Below are 17,030 nucleotides of genomic sequence, written 5' to 3'. Positions count from 1 at the left end.
CTGCCTAATTAATGTGCCAAAACCCCGGATTCAATCCCCATAAACCATGGGTGCTGGCTGGCCTAGGCCTGTAATCTCAGCACTTGGGAGGCAGAGGCAGGATGATCATCAGGAATGTTAGGACATCCTCAGCAGATTGGGATACGTGACAAATCAAAGCAAGATTGTGAATTCCATCAATTCTCAAGGCAAGCATCTCACTAAACTTTGCTCTTATATGATCGGAGATCAGCACATAGTTTAGGAGGCTTTTTAATGACCCTAACACACTGCTACTCTGCTCTTCTTGGAACTCTGCTAAATCGGCTTTTCAGGCCAAATCTAGAAGTCATCTGGTGTGCTGCCAACCACAGACATGAGGGCAGTAGAAATGAATCAAACCTTCAGGACACAAGTTGCTGGCAAGACGAAGCCTCGGCATGTGCTCACTAATAAGGCCCTTCCTCCAAAACCCCTTGGTATTTTATTTGCAAAACTAGTGGTTCAGGTTCAGGTACACCAGCTTGGGAAAGAGCTGCCATATAGACAGTAGACACTGATTAAACAATCATGGAGAGAGGGGACCCTTGCCAGCAGCCGCAGACAGCTCACTGATCTAACTGCATAGAAGCCTTCTCAAGATATGGGTACAGAAATACATCCAGGGGAGCAATTGCTGGGCAGTGTTTTTTTTTAACTCTCAGGCCCGGGATTCAACACCCTGAAGTGAGATTCAAAACTAAAATTCAGCCTAGGGAAGATGCCCGTGCCCTTAATGCCAGCACTCCATAGGCTGAGGTGGATTTTAGCGAGGTCCAGGACAGCCAGGGATGTGTAGAGAAAGGGAAAAAAAAAAAAAACCCTAACATCAAATAGCAAACACAAGTATTGAGCTAGTAAATGAGTTTGGCACTATAAATCGTGAATAAGGAAGACCGTGTAAGTACAGTCATACTTATACATACATGTAATAAAGTGCAGAGCTAAAAACTTACACTAAAATCAATCCTCCTTAGGGGCTGGAGGGAAGGCTCTATGAGTAAAGATGGTCGCCACCAAGTGTGAAGGCCTCCAAACTACTAAAAAGTGTCCTCTGATCTCCATTAGGTGCTTCAGCACAGATCAGCCAGCACGTGTGCGCGCATGAGTGCTCACACAACAAAAACACACTCCCACATAAATAGAAGAGGTGAATAAAATGTAAAACAAATAATAAACCCATGGAACCATTACAAGGAAAGCAAGGTCTCGCTCAAAAAACCATGTTCGTGGATTTGTTGGCAGTAACTGGGTGATACATAGTTATAGTGGCTGTGGGCAATAAAGACTGAAATTCAAACAAAGAACCTCAGGAAAGGCAGTGAAATGACAGCAAGCAGCAAACACACTGTATGCACTAGGAATTATAAAACACAGCACAAAAGCTGGTTAAGAGAGCCTGTTGCTCTGTGGAAGATCTGGGTTCAGTTTCCAGCATCCACATCTGGCAGCTTGCAACTGCCTGTAGCTCCAGTTCCAGGAGAGTTGATGTTCTGTGCCGCCCGCCCTCCCACCCACCCACACACATGTTGTGCGAATTTCTGACCCCAACACTTTAGAGGTGGAACTAGGAGGAGCCGTTCAAGGCCAGCCTATGCTAAAATAGACCCTTTCTCAAAATGGCAGAGGTGGGGAGTGAAATAGTCTCATTACTACATTCTACAAAGTTCCCTTGACCTTAAGGCATCAAAATAGTGGGAAGCCTCAGGTCTGATCCACCTGACAATGAACTCTTAGCAGGCTGCATCTGGTTCCTTGCTAATAGCCACTGCTCTGCAAGCTTGGAGGCTAAGTTATCAAGGAGCCGGTTGAGAGGACCACATCTACTCGACTGTGTATAGTAGGAGGGCTCTCTCTCTCTCTCTCTCTCTCTCTCTCTCTCTCTCTCTCTGTAGGAGATGAGGCTAACTGTAGGATGCTGAAGGCCGGTCCAGGATAAGGCGAAGACTATCACAGAAGGAAGGGTAGGCGGGGAAAAGTCTAGACAGGAGAGAGGAGGAAGAGCCAGGACAGTCAAAATGGAGACGACAGAGCAGGATGAGCCAGCCCTAGGTGGACTAGGCCAATTTTATCTTGTCTAGCTGGGTGGTTGGTATCTTTTATTAATTGGCAGTGAATTTATTGTGTGAGTGTATTGTGGATTGAGAATTTAACACATAAGTCTGTTTGTTGGGTTACAGTTTGTTAAGTCTTGATTTTACTGGGCTAAAGAGAAAATCACGTGAAAGAAATAGCTGAGAGGCAGTCGGAGGGTGTGGATCAGTTGCCCTCTTGGAGTGCGAATGAGCAGGGCTGGCAGAATGAGAATGAGGCGCGCGCGTGCGCGCGCGCGTGTGTGTGTGTGTGTGTGTGTGTGTGTGTGTGTGTGTGTGTGTGTGTGTGTGTGTGTGTGTGCACATGTACGTTCTACTGCCTAGGGGAATCTCAAGGGTGGCTAAAGGGGGACACCTGGGAGAGGGCCACTTGGGGACCACTTGGCAGAGGAGCAGCCAAAGTGAGCAGATCCAGCTTGCGTGAACTGATAGAAAACATTCCTTTTTATTTCTTACAGCAACAGCTATCCTGTTAGCTTCCTAACACACACATCCGTTGCAGCCACAAAGAACTGTAGTAGAGCATGAAGACCTTAGGTTTATTTCCTAACCCTATCAAAAATCAACAGCACAGATAGGTATGGTATTTAAAAACTCTAATAAGAGGCAGTTGAATTTTTGTGAGTTTGAGGCCAGCAGCCCATTCTATATAGAAAGTTCTAGACCATTCATGATCCCAAATAGAGATAAGAACAGAAAAATTGTCCTCTGATCTCCTTCATACTTCAAGAGCTGGAACTTTGCATGTGGTCACCTCTGGAAAGGAAACTACTTTTCCAAAGAATTGTGACGGACAAGCCAAGATCAAGCTTATATCCTTTCTCCAGCTTCTTTACAAAACGATGTACATGCATCCTAAAGCCTAGGGCACTGGGGAGGAGGAGACAGGACTCTGAGTTTGTATTGAGCTTGAGGAATGCCTCTGCTGTGTACACAGTGAGTTTCAGGCCAGCCTGGACTACATATGGAGGACACGACTTTCCTCAAAACAAAATTCAATAACCTAACTGTTATTCTTAGCCAAGCCTAGTGGGTGGCTCTACGAGGAGTCTTTAGAGCCTGTAGCAGAAAGGAGGCGAACAATGCAAGGGTTCACAGTGACAGTCTATTTTAATAAGAAAAACAAATTAATCAGAAAAATTATTAAGGAAAGGTGAAAAAGAAATCCCCTTTATTAAAAGGGATTTCGAGGAAGAAAATCCCAAAATCATCCATACCCTCACTCATTCATTCATTCATTCATTCATAGAGCTAAGGTCTTCTGTAAGCTAAGACAAAAATAAATAAATAACCTCAAAACAAATTTTCAAATAGCAAAATACATGACAGACAATAAAGTTTAAGGCGGTGTCCCAGAACCACACTGTGAGGCAAGTGTGACAGTTCCTGACTGTAACCCTAGCATTCATGAAGCTGAGGCAGGAGGATGGTGGAATCAGGGCTACCCTGGGCTTTGTTGACAAAATCCTGTCTTGTAACAGAGAAAAACAAAAACTCCCATAACCCAAGCATGGTGGCATACACTTATGCCTAGGGCAGTTTGGAGACTGAGGAAGGAAGGCTGCCTCAAGAGGGAAGCAGGTCTACAGAGATTTCCAGGGCAGCCAATAACAGTCTGTCTCAAAATAAATAAATAAATAAATAAATAAATAAATAAATAAATAAATAAATAAATATAAAAAGTCAATAAATAAAAATTAAAAATAAGAAAGATAAAAAAGAGCTAGAGGCAGAGGAATCCAGATTCTGAGGTCTGCCTATTATATGCTCATCAGAGCCAGGAGGGTTCCATAAAACCTAACTAAAAAAACAAGGACTCCAAAGCACACAATGGGTTAAGGATCAAAATGACATAGCTGGGCTTAGAATGACTAAAGGCAAAATGTGCCAGGTCCCACCGTTCATTCGAAAGGCTGTCTAGCAACTGAAACTCATTACTGCTAGTGGAAAGTCGTAATATCGCTGTGAGTCAGCAATTCCACCTCCATCCATCCCGGACAAGCGAAAGCATATGTTCTGTCTCTCCACATGTAGAACCTTGAATAAAAACGCTCACAGTAGATTCCTTCGTAGATGGATCAGATACTTCGTAGATACTTCGCATGTCAATCAAAGAAGAATGGATAAGCACAACGCAGTGTACTTAACAATGGGACACTGCTCAGGAACAAATCAATGTGGTAAAGACAAGAGCAAGCTGCAGAAACTGTCAGTGGCCCACTTCAGTGAGGAAGGCAAGAAGAACGACTTTGGATTAGGAAACTGTTTCTAAAATATGACATCAATAGCGAGAGAGATGGCTCAGTGGTTGGAAATCCCTTGTTTTCACAGAGGATCCACGTGGTGGCTCACAACCATCTGTAACTCTGGCCCCAGGCAATGACATCCTCTTTATCCCTCCAAAGGCACGAAGCACACATGGGGCACACACTGGCAAAACACTCATACACACTTTAAAAAAAAAGAGCTCAGGCAACAGCCAAGCATGTTGGCACATGCCTTTAATCTCAGCACTCTGCAGGCAGAGGCAGGACACTCCCAGTTTGAGACTAGAGTTTGAAACTATCTCAAAGCCCCCAAGAGGTAAAGGGCATAAAATGAAATTAAAAAACCTGGTCTACTTGTAAGGTATGGTAGAGAACCATGTAATCCCACCAGAATCCAGGAGAAGGCATTGGGTTTCCCAGGGCTGGAGTGGTGGTGGGTTAGGCAGCTGAAACAGGCACTAAGAATGCAGCAGAAGGGGCTCTCTGGTTCCCTGTGATTTTTATTTTTCAGAAAGAGCAACACCATATACCACAAACTGGACATGAAATCACAGTCATCCTCCTGTCCCATCCTTCCAAGTGTTCCATTTATAGATATATGGCAACAGACAAGACATTTGTAATGAATCCATTTATATGAAATATCTAAGAGATATTTCACAAAACAGACAGGTTGGTGACCACTGACAATTAGGGTGGATGGAAGACCTGCATGCAGCAAGAGCTAAGCTGCTGGGGTAATAAAAATATTTTTTAATTGATCGTGATGTTACAATTGTGAATATGGTAAAAGCTACAGGATTGTGTGTGTGTATGAGTGACTGAGTGAGAGAGAGAGAGTTATGAATTATATTCTAATAAAGGTAGCGAGTAAAACAGCTTCTAGTCCAAGTATCTTAAGAAAAAGAAAGACAGTACATACCTATAATGCAGGTGAGGATCCAACCTAGGCTACCTGAGACCCTACTTCAAAACCAACAAAATACTGATCTATATATCGGGTGCCCTGGCTAGGACCTGCAATCCCAATACTTGAGAATCAAAGGCCAGGATGGTTGGCCCAAGTTTGAGGACAACCTTGCCAATGCCATGTAGAGTGGGCTACAGCAAGACCACGTGAATCAACGAAATACCACTAATGGTATTTCTGTCCATCAATTTACTCATCCGTTTAAAGATTGAAGGAGCCAAAGCACTTCTGCAGATGGAAATCAGCAGGTATCTGGGGCAGCGTGGTGCACGCCTTGAATCCCTGCACTCCCAAGGCAGAAGCACAGGTATCTGTGCTTGGAAGAAGTACAAAGCCATGTTTTATTAGATATTCATCAACTGACATTGCATTTACAATCTGAATCTTTCATTGTATGAAATACATACTCAAAAAAGATCATTCCACCGGCACATCAAAGTGAATAACGTTTTGTTTGTTTTTTGAGACAGGGTTTCTCTGTGTAGCCCTGACTGTCCTGGAACTCACTCTGTACACTAGGCTGGTCTCAAACGTGGTGATCTGCCTGCCTCTGCCTCCCAAGTACTGGGATTAAAGATATGTACCACTATTGCCTGATGAGAACATCATTGTATAATAATGTATTGTAAGTTTCAAATTACTGAGATTCAAGTTTTCATAGCAAAAAAAAAATCATAAATACATCCAACTATAATTTGACAATAAAAATAAAATTCAAATAGCAATGACATTAAAATGAATACACAAATACAACATATGTATGCTTTATATGTGCACATGCACGCACAAACACACACACACACACACACACACACACACACAAGTTTTGAAATTTCCACAATAGCTGGGTGGTGATAGCACAAGCCTCTAATCCCAGAACTCTGGATGCAGAGGCAGGTGAATCTCTGAGGGTTTGAGGTTAGCCTAGTCTACAGAGTGAATTTCAGGACTATCGGAGTTACAGTAAGAACCTGTCTCAATACATGTCACATGTCTCATATATATTTGAAAAAATATTTAAAATATGAAACTAGCCACACTCAGTGATAGTATATGACAGGGCTAGATGTCCTGCAGTCATGGACAGAATCCAAGGCCTGGCTCTTGGTATCACTGAGCTAAATCCCCAACCCGTGCACTAAGTTTTGTCTTAGCAAAGCTATCATTTGTCTGAGGGGTCACAAGGTATTTTGTGAACTTTGTTTCCTGTGTTTGCCTGAGGACCACTCTCCCATGAATTTTATTATCCTGACCAAAGGAAAGTCGTTCCATCAGCTGCCTCCACCCAGGTCTGGAAAAGTCTATGGTCAGACTGAGGGTTGAACTCCTTCCTTTTTTCCCAGCTGGAATTCTTTCTTTCTTTTTCTGTAGTACAAGTGAGAAAAGGCTGAGGGGGCGAGGGGAGCTGCACAGGCAGATAAGAGAAAGATAAAGAAGACATTCCACTGTCTATGGTGCCCTGTGGTAACCTGACTGCAGTTTGACTTACAGTCAAAACTAGCTAGAGCCACAGGCTGACTTATGCCTGGAATTCCAGGTTCAGACAGTGTGGCAGGAATGGTGTTACCAGATAGAGGCCAGCTCGGCTCTGACCCTGTCTTGAAAATAAATGATGCCACGAAGCACCATGGCAGGCAGATTTCTGGTCTGCACAGTAAAATCTAGGGCTATGCAGAGACCCTGTCCCTAACCAAGAAATCAATCAATCACACAAACCCAGGGCCTTGAGCTTGTGAGATGACCATTCTACCACTGAGCGACAACCATGCCCTATTATCTGTCTACTCTTCAGAACTGAAGGTGTTTGCCATTTCTATGCCTTAAAAACTAAGGCGCGGGTTGGGGATTTAGCTCAGCAGTAGAGCGCTTGCCTAGGAAGCGCAAGGCCCTGGGTTCGGTCCCCAGCTCCGGGGGAAAAAAAAAAAAAAAAAAAAAAAAAAACTAAGGCATATCCTGGGGCTGGACTGATGGCTCAGCGGTTAAGAGCACTGGCTGCTCTTCCAGAGGTCCTGAGTTCAAATCCCAGCAACCACATGGTGGCTCACAACCATCTGTAATGAGATCCGATGCTCTCTTCTGGTGTGTCTGAAGACAGCTACAGTGTACTTACAAAAATCCTTTCATTTAAAAACTATATCCTTTCGGTCCCCAGCTCCGAAAAAAAGAACCAAAAAAAAAAAAAAAAAAAAAACTATATCCTGTCTACCTGCCACTGTCACAGTGGCTGTTCACTTTATTTGCAACTGGTGCAAAAGTTGCTTGTAGGTCAGAATGAAAAAAAAAATGAAGGTAGTGAAATGGTTTAGTGGATGGGGGGACTCCCGATGCTAGGAACAGTGAGCCTGTAGGGCTCTGGGCCCTACATAGAGGAGAAAGGGAAGTGACTGACAGGTACTCCCCTGGCTTCCATAAAAACATACAATATGAATAAATAAAAGATTTCCAAGAAAACGTCATCATTAAATAAACAAAACAATAATGAAATGACGGAAGCCGCAGAGATCTAGCAAATGAGCATTCAGTGTAGGGGATGAGGAATGTGTTATTTACCCAGAAGGTACTGGGATGGGACAGAAATACTGGAGCATCCATCCTGGCCTGTTAAGAACAGACTCTGACCCACACAGCATCGCCTTTGAATACAGCAAACAGAAATTTCATCACTGAATCTGGCAGTGGTGTACACGTCTGCCTTTCATCCCAGTAACTCAGTGGCAGAGGCAGGTGGGTCTCTGTGAGTTTAAACCTGGTCTACAGAGTTGCAGCACAGCCAGGGCTACACAGAGAAGCCCAGTCTCAGAAACAACAACAACAATAAAGCTATTCTGAGCACACTTTAATCTTAGCCGTAGCCAGGCAGAAGGATTTCAGATTCGAGAGAAACTTAGGCTACTAGGACTGACTTGGATGTACAATGAATGAAATTCGGGGAAGGGGGGGAGAAGGAAAGGAAGGAAGGAAGGAAGGAGGGAGGGAAGGAAGGAGGGAGGGAGGGAGGGAGGGAGGAAGGAAGGAAGGAAAGAATGAAAAGAAAGAAAAGAAAGGAAAGAAAGCAAGCAGAGATGGTTCAGAAACTGATTCCCCACAAGCTAGTCTTTGACCTCCACAACTTCAAGGTGGCACATATAGCTAGCTATCCCCGCAAATAATACAAATGTATATTTTGACCAAAGATATTCTACTACAAACATCTTTATAATTTGAAGATAAAGTCAATAGTGTAAGTGATTAACAAATGTTATTTGTGTGTCTCACAATTGAATATATTATAATAAATGTGGGGAAAATACAGACTAAGGAAAATGGACTTCAGTATCGTGAATCTGGACTATCTGAGCAAAAACAGAAACCGAGAGAGGATAAGACCCTAAGGTGCTTATTGTGCACGCATGCCTGGAACACTAGCACTAGGAGACATGTGGCTTGGAGACAGACTGACTCTTAGAGCTCACTGGCTGGCCAGCCCAGCCAATCTGTGAGCTCCAGGTTCAATGCCTCGAAGGGGGGGAGGGATGCCGAACATAGACTTCTGGGCTCCACAGATATAGCTACACACACCACATATGCAGGCACACACCACACACACACACACACACACACACACACACACACATATATACACACACCACATACATGGCATACACAGGCATAGCATACACACACACATACCCCACATACACACACCACATACATGGCATATACAGGCATAGCATACACACACACACACACACACACACACACCACAGCATACATAGACACACACACACACACACACACACACACACACACACATATTTTGTTTTTGAAAAAGACTGAAGGAAGGTTCCCTGCAGCCCATTCAACCTTACTTGCCTTGTATGTACTCCAATTCTCTGCAATAATTCCTAGAAATCACAGCCTGGGCCCAAGGCTAGTTTATAGCATTGCTAGCCTGGCTTTCAGTGGGTTGCCAGGCTGGCTCCAACCTTAAGGCACTCAGTCATTCACTCCTAGCCTTTCCAAGGCTGTGATACACTCGCAAGCCACCAACACATGCAATTGGACCTGCATCTAGCTTATTAGGAATTTCCACATTGCAGAGATAAACAAATGGCTGGCTTAGTGAAAATCCAGCCCTGACATAGGTCTGATCATTTCTAGGTAAAGTGTTACATTCCCGTCCTGAGTATGCAAACCAGAAGCCCCATGTGTGCCTGTGAATGAACTCTGCTGCACAGTAGCACATGGCATTAACTCTGTGCCAAGCTGAGAACACTGAAATCACACATAACCCTGTTCTGTAGTGAGATTATTCTCTCCTCTCCTCTCCTCTCCTCTCCTCGAACCTTGTGTGTTTGCATGCGTGTGTTCATGTGCAAGTGTTAGTTTTAATAGCAGGGTATCATGTAACCCAGACAATATGTAACAGGATAGATAACCTTGAAGCTGCTGTCTCTACCCCCCACCTTCCAAGTGGGGGACAGAGTGCCAGGATTACAGCTGCATGCCCCTCAGATGGTCTGTAAGGTATTGGGTAGAACCAGAGTTTTGTTCCAACTTAAAACAAGCACTCGAGACTCTACATCACCAGGCAACTCTTGATTTTTTTGGAGATAAGGTCTCAACTATGTAGACCAGGCTGATTTCCTCCTGTTTTCAAACTCCATAGTAATAATGGATTTTATCACCATGCCAGCTAAACTTGTATTTCTTATGGATACTCCCATCACCCCCCAAACTTCTCTCCCACTGGTCCCTTACATTCACAAGTCTGAGATTTCTTGTTCCAAACTGTGAACTCTATAGAAAAAAATTTCTGTCAACAAAGAGCAAGGTCATCTTATCAAATGGTAACATGGTAACCTGGGATGGGACACATAAAACCACTATAGCCTTTTACCAATCTCTCTCTCTCTCTCTCTCTCTCTCTCTCTCTCTCTCTCTCTCTCTCTCTCTCTTTCATTTTCAGTGATTTTGAGACAGGGTCTCATCTCAATACATAGTCCTGACTGTCCAAGAATTCATTCTGTAGACCCCCTGGCCTCAAATTCAAGAGAACTGCCTTGCTCTCTCTCCCAAGGGTTGGGATTAAAGGAGTGAGTGTTAGCAGCTGCTGCTGCTGCTTGATGCTTGATGCTGCTCCTGCTGCTGTACTACTACTACTACTACTACTGCAGTCACTGCCACTACCAGCAACAATCCTCTTCCAATATTTCTTTTAAAAATGTAAATAGACTGGAGATGGCTCAGTGGTTAGGAGCACTACCTGCTCTTTCATAAGACCCCGGGTTCGATTCCAGGACCCACATGGCAGCTCCCAACTATCTGTAAACTCCAGTTTTAGGAGATCCAAAACCTTCACACTGACACACAGGCAGCCAAAAGACAAATGCACAGAAAAGGAAAATAAATCATTTTTAAAAAGTTTAAACAGTGTTGTAATAAATGTATGGAGGGGGTCCTTAGCTATTCTGTAATTATCTTGCATGTGAATAGACTATTGAAATTAACAAGGTATCAAGTCTATGTAATGAAGTCCTAGAATACATAGTAACAATTGACAAGAGAAGAAATTAGTCGCAAAGTTACAACTGAAAAACCATGCATCCTGTTTCTGAACACTATGAAACCTAAAAAGCACCACATCTTATTCTTACTTCCTTTCCTTCCAAGCAGTGAGCACACTCTATAATTTATTCACCTGTTTTCTAACTTTCTGGTTTGCCTTTTCTAGTTAGCCTTTAATCTCCTAGAGAGCAGGAAACACATTGGATTCTGTGTGTGTGTGTGTGTGTGTGTGTGTGTGTGTGTGTGTGTGTGTACACAAGAGTGCATACAATTCACAAACACTATTGTGACCCATCAGTTTGTATGTACATGAAAATGACATACCCATTATTGGCTCTTATTATTGCTCAGAAAGAAACCTTTATAGAGCATTCAAATGAGGCAAAGGAATGGTTCCCAATATTCTGAATATCGATCACAGACTCACGGACACACAGACACAAGACACATGCACACATCCTGTTTTCTACTAGTGTAACACAAGCCCTAATGTCCTGCTCCCCCACTCGCATTCATGTTTCCCCCTTTATCAGCATCATCAAGGAAGGAAACACTAAGAGGAAGGTTGATTCAAGATCACTTCCGCAGAAGCTGCCTCTGCAGACAGCTTCCTGGTTTACCATTCCCTGACATTTCTTTCTTTATTCACCCCATTGTTTCAAATACTGACACTACTTTAAAATAATATCTTATAGCCAAGTACTAGCAAATGCCACTTTGACAACAAAGAAGTAGGGTCCAAATGATGACCGTTAGGTGTCCCTCCCCAGAATGCCCACTTGCATTGAGATGCTTTAGACTTCCAGGTGAGCTGCGGACCCTGGGCTTCACCCTGCCCCACTGATGTTACTGTTTCCATTATCCTGGTCTGTGTCCTTCTTAAAAGACCACCAAGTTCTCAATAAACCAAACAGAACAGAACACCAAGTTATAGCTTTATTCTTCCGTAATTTTGTTTTCCATATTTTTATTCTCCATATGTTATATGCTCTGATCATATCTCCCATATCGGCCTTTTACTACCCTCCCTATCCTGACAAGCTCCTTTCTAGCCCATTCTCCCATGTGCATTTGGTGTCAAAGGACAACTTTTTTTTTTTTTTTTTTTTACTTTTTCTATTTTTCGGAGCTGGGGACCGAACCCAGGGCTCTACCACTGAGCTAAATCCCCAACCCCAAAGGACAACTTTTTTAAGTACATTGTGGTGATTGAACTCTGCACCCCATGTGCTGAGATTACATTACAGCTTTAAACTAGCAGTGGATTAAGTGTGTCTGTCACAAGTTGGTTCAAGCCTCAAGTGGTGATTATAGACATCTGTCAACTTGTAAGTCAATAAAAGACAGGGGACATAGGGCTAGACATATGGCTCAAGGGCACTTGTTGCTGTTGCAGAGGACCAAGTTCCATTCCAGGTACACCCACATAGTTGGTTCACAGACAACTGTAACCAAAGTTCCAAGGAATCTAACTTCTCTTCTGAAGTTCACAGGCATGCGCACAAGCGGGGCATGGTGACACACATCTTTACTTTCCTCACTCATGAAGAAGAGACACCTAGTCTACACAGTAAGTTCCAAGACAGCCTACAAGTTCAAGGCTACATAGTGAAACACTGATTGACAAAAAGGGATATGAAGAGTGATGGAGGATGCGTGGGATCAAAATACAATATCACACACACAGTAAATATCACACACACACACACACACACACACACACACACATATTAAATATCAAAACGAGGTCCTGTGGAGACAGATGGCCCAGTTGGCAAATTGCTTACTGGACAAGCATTAAGGACCTGAGTTCAGGTCTCGAGGACACACTTGAAATGTCTCTCCCAGTGGTGGAGATAGAGGGATCTCTGGGGCTTGGTTGAGGTTCAGTGACCTTGTTTGGAAACTAGAGAGGAATTGAGAAAGCCACATGACTGGGACTTCTGGCCTCTGCAGAGTCTTGTCTACCATAAACATGCACACATACAAAATGGAGAATCATACCATGTTATATTTATATTATAATTATATTATGTAATTATATAAATAATAAAATTATAATTAATATGCTAATAACCCTTTTAAAATATCGATTTAGGTACATAAGTAATCGAAGCCAATTAGATCAACCAAGGTTTTATTTGTATGTTTTTTATTAAAGAATAAGTGAACCAGGCATGGTTGCTTGTGCCGTTAATCCCAACACTCAGCAGGCAAAGACAGGGGAATCTTTACTATGTAGCCTGGTCTACATAGTAAGACTGTCGGAGAAAAAAAAAAAGGAAGTAAGAAGAAATGAGGTAATACAAATTAGACTCAAGTGGTCCTGTCCTGCAACTGGATTCAGGAATTACCACAGTTCAGAGCAGTATGTAACGTACATCTTCCAGTTTCCTCCATCATCAGATTCCTCAGCTAGCTACACCCTAGATGCATGAGGATGGGGAAAAGAAATCTGGAAATCAGTCATTTGCCCCTTCATCATGACAGGGAACCTGAGATATTTGAAGGTCTAAGGGGTCAGGGTGAACACATGTGAATCAGGCCTTTGGTTCAATGCCACCTTTGCAATAAAAGAAATAAGACAAGGACAAAATCCCCCTGTAGAGTCCTATCACTGAGCCCTGCATAGGGCTCTAGTCAGACAGAACCTTTGTGTTCTAGTTCCCAATGACCTGCAGAGAACTATCCCTAATCCTGCATAGCATGCTGCCAAGAACTCACTCCTGGGTTATAGTTCCTCTAGTTGAATTTTACACACCTACAGTTCAAATCTGAATTAGTACGGCTAGTATGATTCAGAGAAACAACACTTTTTTTTAAGATTTATTTATTATATATGTACACTGTAGCTGTCTTCAGACACCAGAAGAGGGCATCAGATCTCATTACAGATGGTTGTGAGCTACCATGTGGTTGCTGAGATTTGAACTCAGGACCTCTGGAAGAGCAGTCAGTGCTCTTAACCGCTGAGCCATCTCTCCAGTCCCCACGCTTTCTTTTTAAGTTTTAAAATTTTCATCTTTGTGTGTGAATATACCCATGACAGGATACTAAAAAATTAATAGGATCGAAAATTGTCAAAATACTTTAAAAGTATCTAAAATTTAAAAAAAAAAAAAAATCCCAGCATTAAACACATTTATTTTGGCTATAAATATTGGCTCATGTTGGAAATTCTGCATTTAGAAGTTTGAGACAAGAATATCTGGAGCTTGAGGTAAGAGAGCCACTTCCCAGGCCTCCCTGTGCTACATGGTGAGAACTATGTCTTAAAGCACAGAACAAAAACAAAACAAAAATCAAACAAAACAACAATAACAACAATAAAAAAAAATGCTGTTGTGGTGAACACCTTTCATTCCTAAGCTAGGGCACTTGCTACTCTCCCCTTTAACAGTGTCAGGGTGACTCAGAACCACTTGTAAATGCAGGGCTTGAGATTTGCTGCCCTCCTCTGGAGGCCCTGTATACCTACACTCATTTGCACATACACAAAAATATATAAGAAATACCCTTTCCAGCCAGATGGTGGTGGCACATGTCTTTAGTCTCAACACTTGGGTGATAGTAGAAGGTGGGCCTAAGTTTGAGGCCAGCCTGGTTCAAGGAAAGTCAGGGATACATAGAGAAATCCTGATTTGAAACTTACCCCTAGGGTTGGGGATTAAGCTCAGTGGTAGAGCACTTGCCTAGCAAGCCCAAGGCCCTGAGTTCGGTCCCCAGCTCCAAGAAAAAGAAAAAAAAAAAAAAAAAGCTGAAACTTACCCCTACACAAAGAACCACTTTTATTCTATTAAAAAAAAAATCCCTATTTTTCAACAGACACCAAATACAGACAGCTCATCGTAAGCAAGAATTCAATCCTGCTTGCTGGGACAGAAGAAATTAGGCTATCACAGGGTCACAGTCAGTCCCCAAAGAAACATGCTGCATTTACTTCTGACAGGCAACAGGTGACAGGAGACACACAGACTAACAAAACATAGAATCCCCCACCCCCAGCCCAATCTATGATTAGTTCTGCACAGTCTGTGTCTTACAGGGGTATTTAAACTCACAGTGTGCGTATGAGTGTGCATGTACACATACCTACCCATTTATGAGTCATTTACAACAGTAAGACTAAAACAGCTTCTTTGTGGTTTTAAGGCTGGGCCTCAAGTAACCCAGGCTATCCTCAAACTCACTATGTAGCTGAAGCTAACCCTGAATGCCTAATCCTTCAGTTTCTACCTCCCAAGTGTTAGGATTTCAGGCAATACGGGGATTTAAGTAGGTGATGGTCTACAGTTGGGAGATATAAAAGGTTACCAATGGATGGATCAGATGAAGAAAAACATAAATTGGTTTAATGCACCCTACATACAACCCCTACTTGATTTACCCAGGCCTCAGGAAAATGCATGCCAAACAGTCATGCTCATTCCACAGAGCCTACCACTTTGCTGACTCTGTGGTCAATTTCCAGTAAGCACTTCTTCTTTGATGAATAAATGATCTTGCCCTTGCTGTGTGCACACAGGAAACAGAAACCTCAAGGTGGTCAGTGAAACCAGCAAGCAAGGCAATGCCCAGCTCTCAGTGCCAGCATTTAAAAGTCACACAATGGGGGTTGGGGATTTAGCTCAGTGGTAGAGCGCTTGCCTAGCAAGCGCAAGGCCCTGGGTTCAGTCCTCAGCTCCGGAAAAAAAAGAAAAAAAAAAAAGTCACACAATGGGGGCAGCAAATGAAATCAGAATCTGCCACAGTTCAGCACGCTGGAGGGCTAAAACTTTATTTACAGACACAGAGCTATAATTACATTTAAATCCTTTTACATTATACACATAGAACAATACTGTAGACAGGTGGTTCTGCTCCTTAATATTTCCTCTATAATGAAAACGATTGCTGACATTTACAGTATTGTAGTGTAAAGCTTGAAATCTTAAACCTGTGAGCAGTTTCAAGGCTAAGGCTAGCCTTGAACTTCTTGTGAGGCCATGGGCTTTTAAATTAACTCTTCCATACCATAACAAAACTGCAAACAGATCCTGAGCTAACAACCAAATCAGGTTATGCTGAACTCTCAGCTTGCAATCTATACAAAGTAAATAAAACATGCTGATTACTTAAGTCTATGGCAGCCAAAATTAAATATAGCATAGTGAGCACTTCACATTGAGCAATTAGAGTTTAACTGTAAGGTCTCAACGCACTTGAAGTTGAACTAAAACCTCTAAGGTCATCTCCCCTCCCCCCACTCTCGGGAAAATGACATATCAGATTTTACAATAGTATTTTCTGGTTGTTTAAAAAAAATTTTTTTAATCACAACCAATCATAGCTGCCAACTTCTCTACCGTGGAGCTGATGTCCACAGGGTGCAGAACACAGATGCAGGTGGCACAAAGGAAGCTGGAGAGAAGGGATTATTCAACACTTTGCATATAAACTTTTCCTCTGTGCAACATTTATAAGAAGCTGCAAATAAAGGATGCTAATGTGGACCGTAAGGGGGAGGAGGGGGCAAGAGCAACTCTGGCTGAGTGAAAATTCATGTAACCACTGACAACCTGGGAGAATTCAAATCCACTATACTGTAAATGCACCCTCAGATGACAGAAAAACACTGTATAAAATGGAAAAATACATATATCATTTCATCAAGAGCTGATTACCTTTAAAACTTTGGGCTTCTTTTCCCTCTGGGGCCTCTTGTTTTCTTTTGTAACCTAAAATTTAAAAAAAAAAAAGTAAAATTAAAATGTGAGCCTCCATTTAAAAAATCTATATATCAGCTCCCACCCTTCCCCCCACCCCCGCCAAAAATTTTGTTACTTCTCTGTAAAAACTACTTATACCATTTAATACCATCAACATGTTAGTCAGACCCTGAAGAGCTTATGTAAAATGTATACTTTAAAAGTCACTGGAAAGAAAAACAACCAACAACCTTGCATAAATAAAGATGGAGGGAAATGCCCCTTTCCCCCTAAAAGTCTGTCTTAATTAGCCTCTGCATTCTTCACAGCGAAGCCCACGAGGTAGCCATCTTGCCTGCTTCTGCAGAGGAAGCCTCCACAGAGAGCAGCTCTGCAAACTGCTTTTGGTATCATTATCATGGTGTTTAAAGGCAGTCCTGGCCTGCCA

General features: G+C 42.6%; 1 protein-coding gene across 3 annotated transcripts in view; it reads right to left on the bottom strand.

Moving 5' to 3' along the window:
* The window catches only part of Tet1 (tet methylcytosine dioxygenase 1), a 72,793-nt gene that overhangs the window by 40,888 nt on the left and 14,875 nt on the right, over nt 1-17,030 (bottom strand). For 2 of the 3 annotated variants that reach the window (XM_039099324.2, XM_063279662.1), the window contains exon 2: nt 16,559-16,612. In XM_039099324.2, coding sequence (XP_038955252.1) covers nt 16,559-16,612 — 54 coding nt within the window. Of the gene's footprint in view, nt 1-16,558; nt 16,613-16,833; nt 16,925-17,030 lie in introns of those variants that run through there. The other variant, XM_039099325.2, reaches the window with a different exon arrangement.

The sequence above is a fragment of the Rattus norvegicus genome, chromosome 20 (genome assembly GCF_036323735.1).
Source record: "Rattus norvegicus strain BN/NHsdMcwi chromosome 20, GRCr8, whole genome shotgun sequence".
NCBI classification, from domain to species: Eukaryota; Metazoa; Chordata; class Mammalia; order Rodentia; family Muridae; genus Rattus; species Rattus norvegicus.
This window is presented reverse-complemented; position numbering and strand designations above follow the sequence as displayed.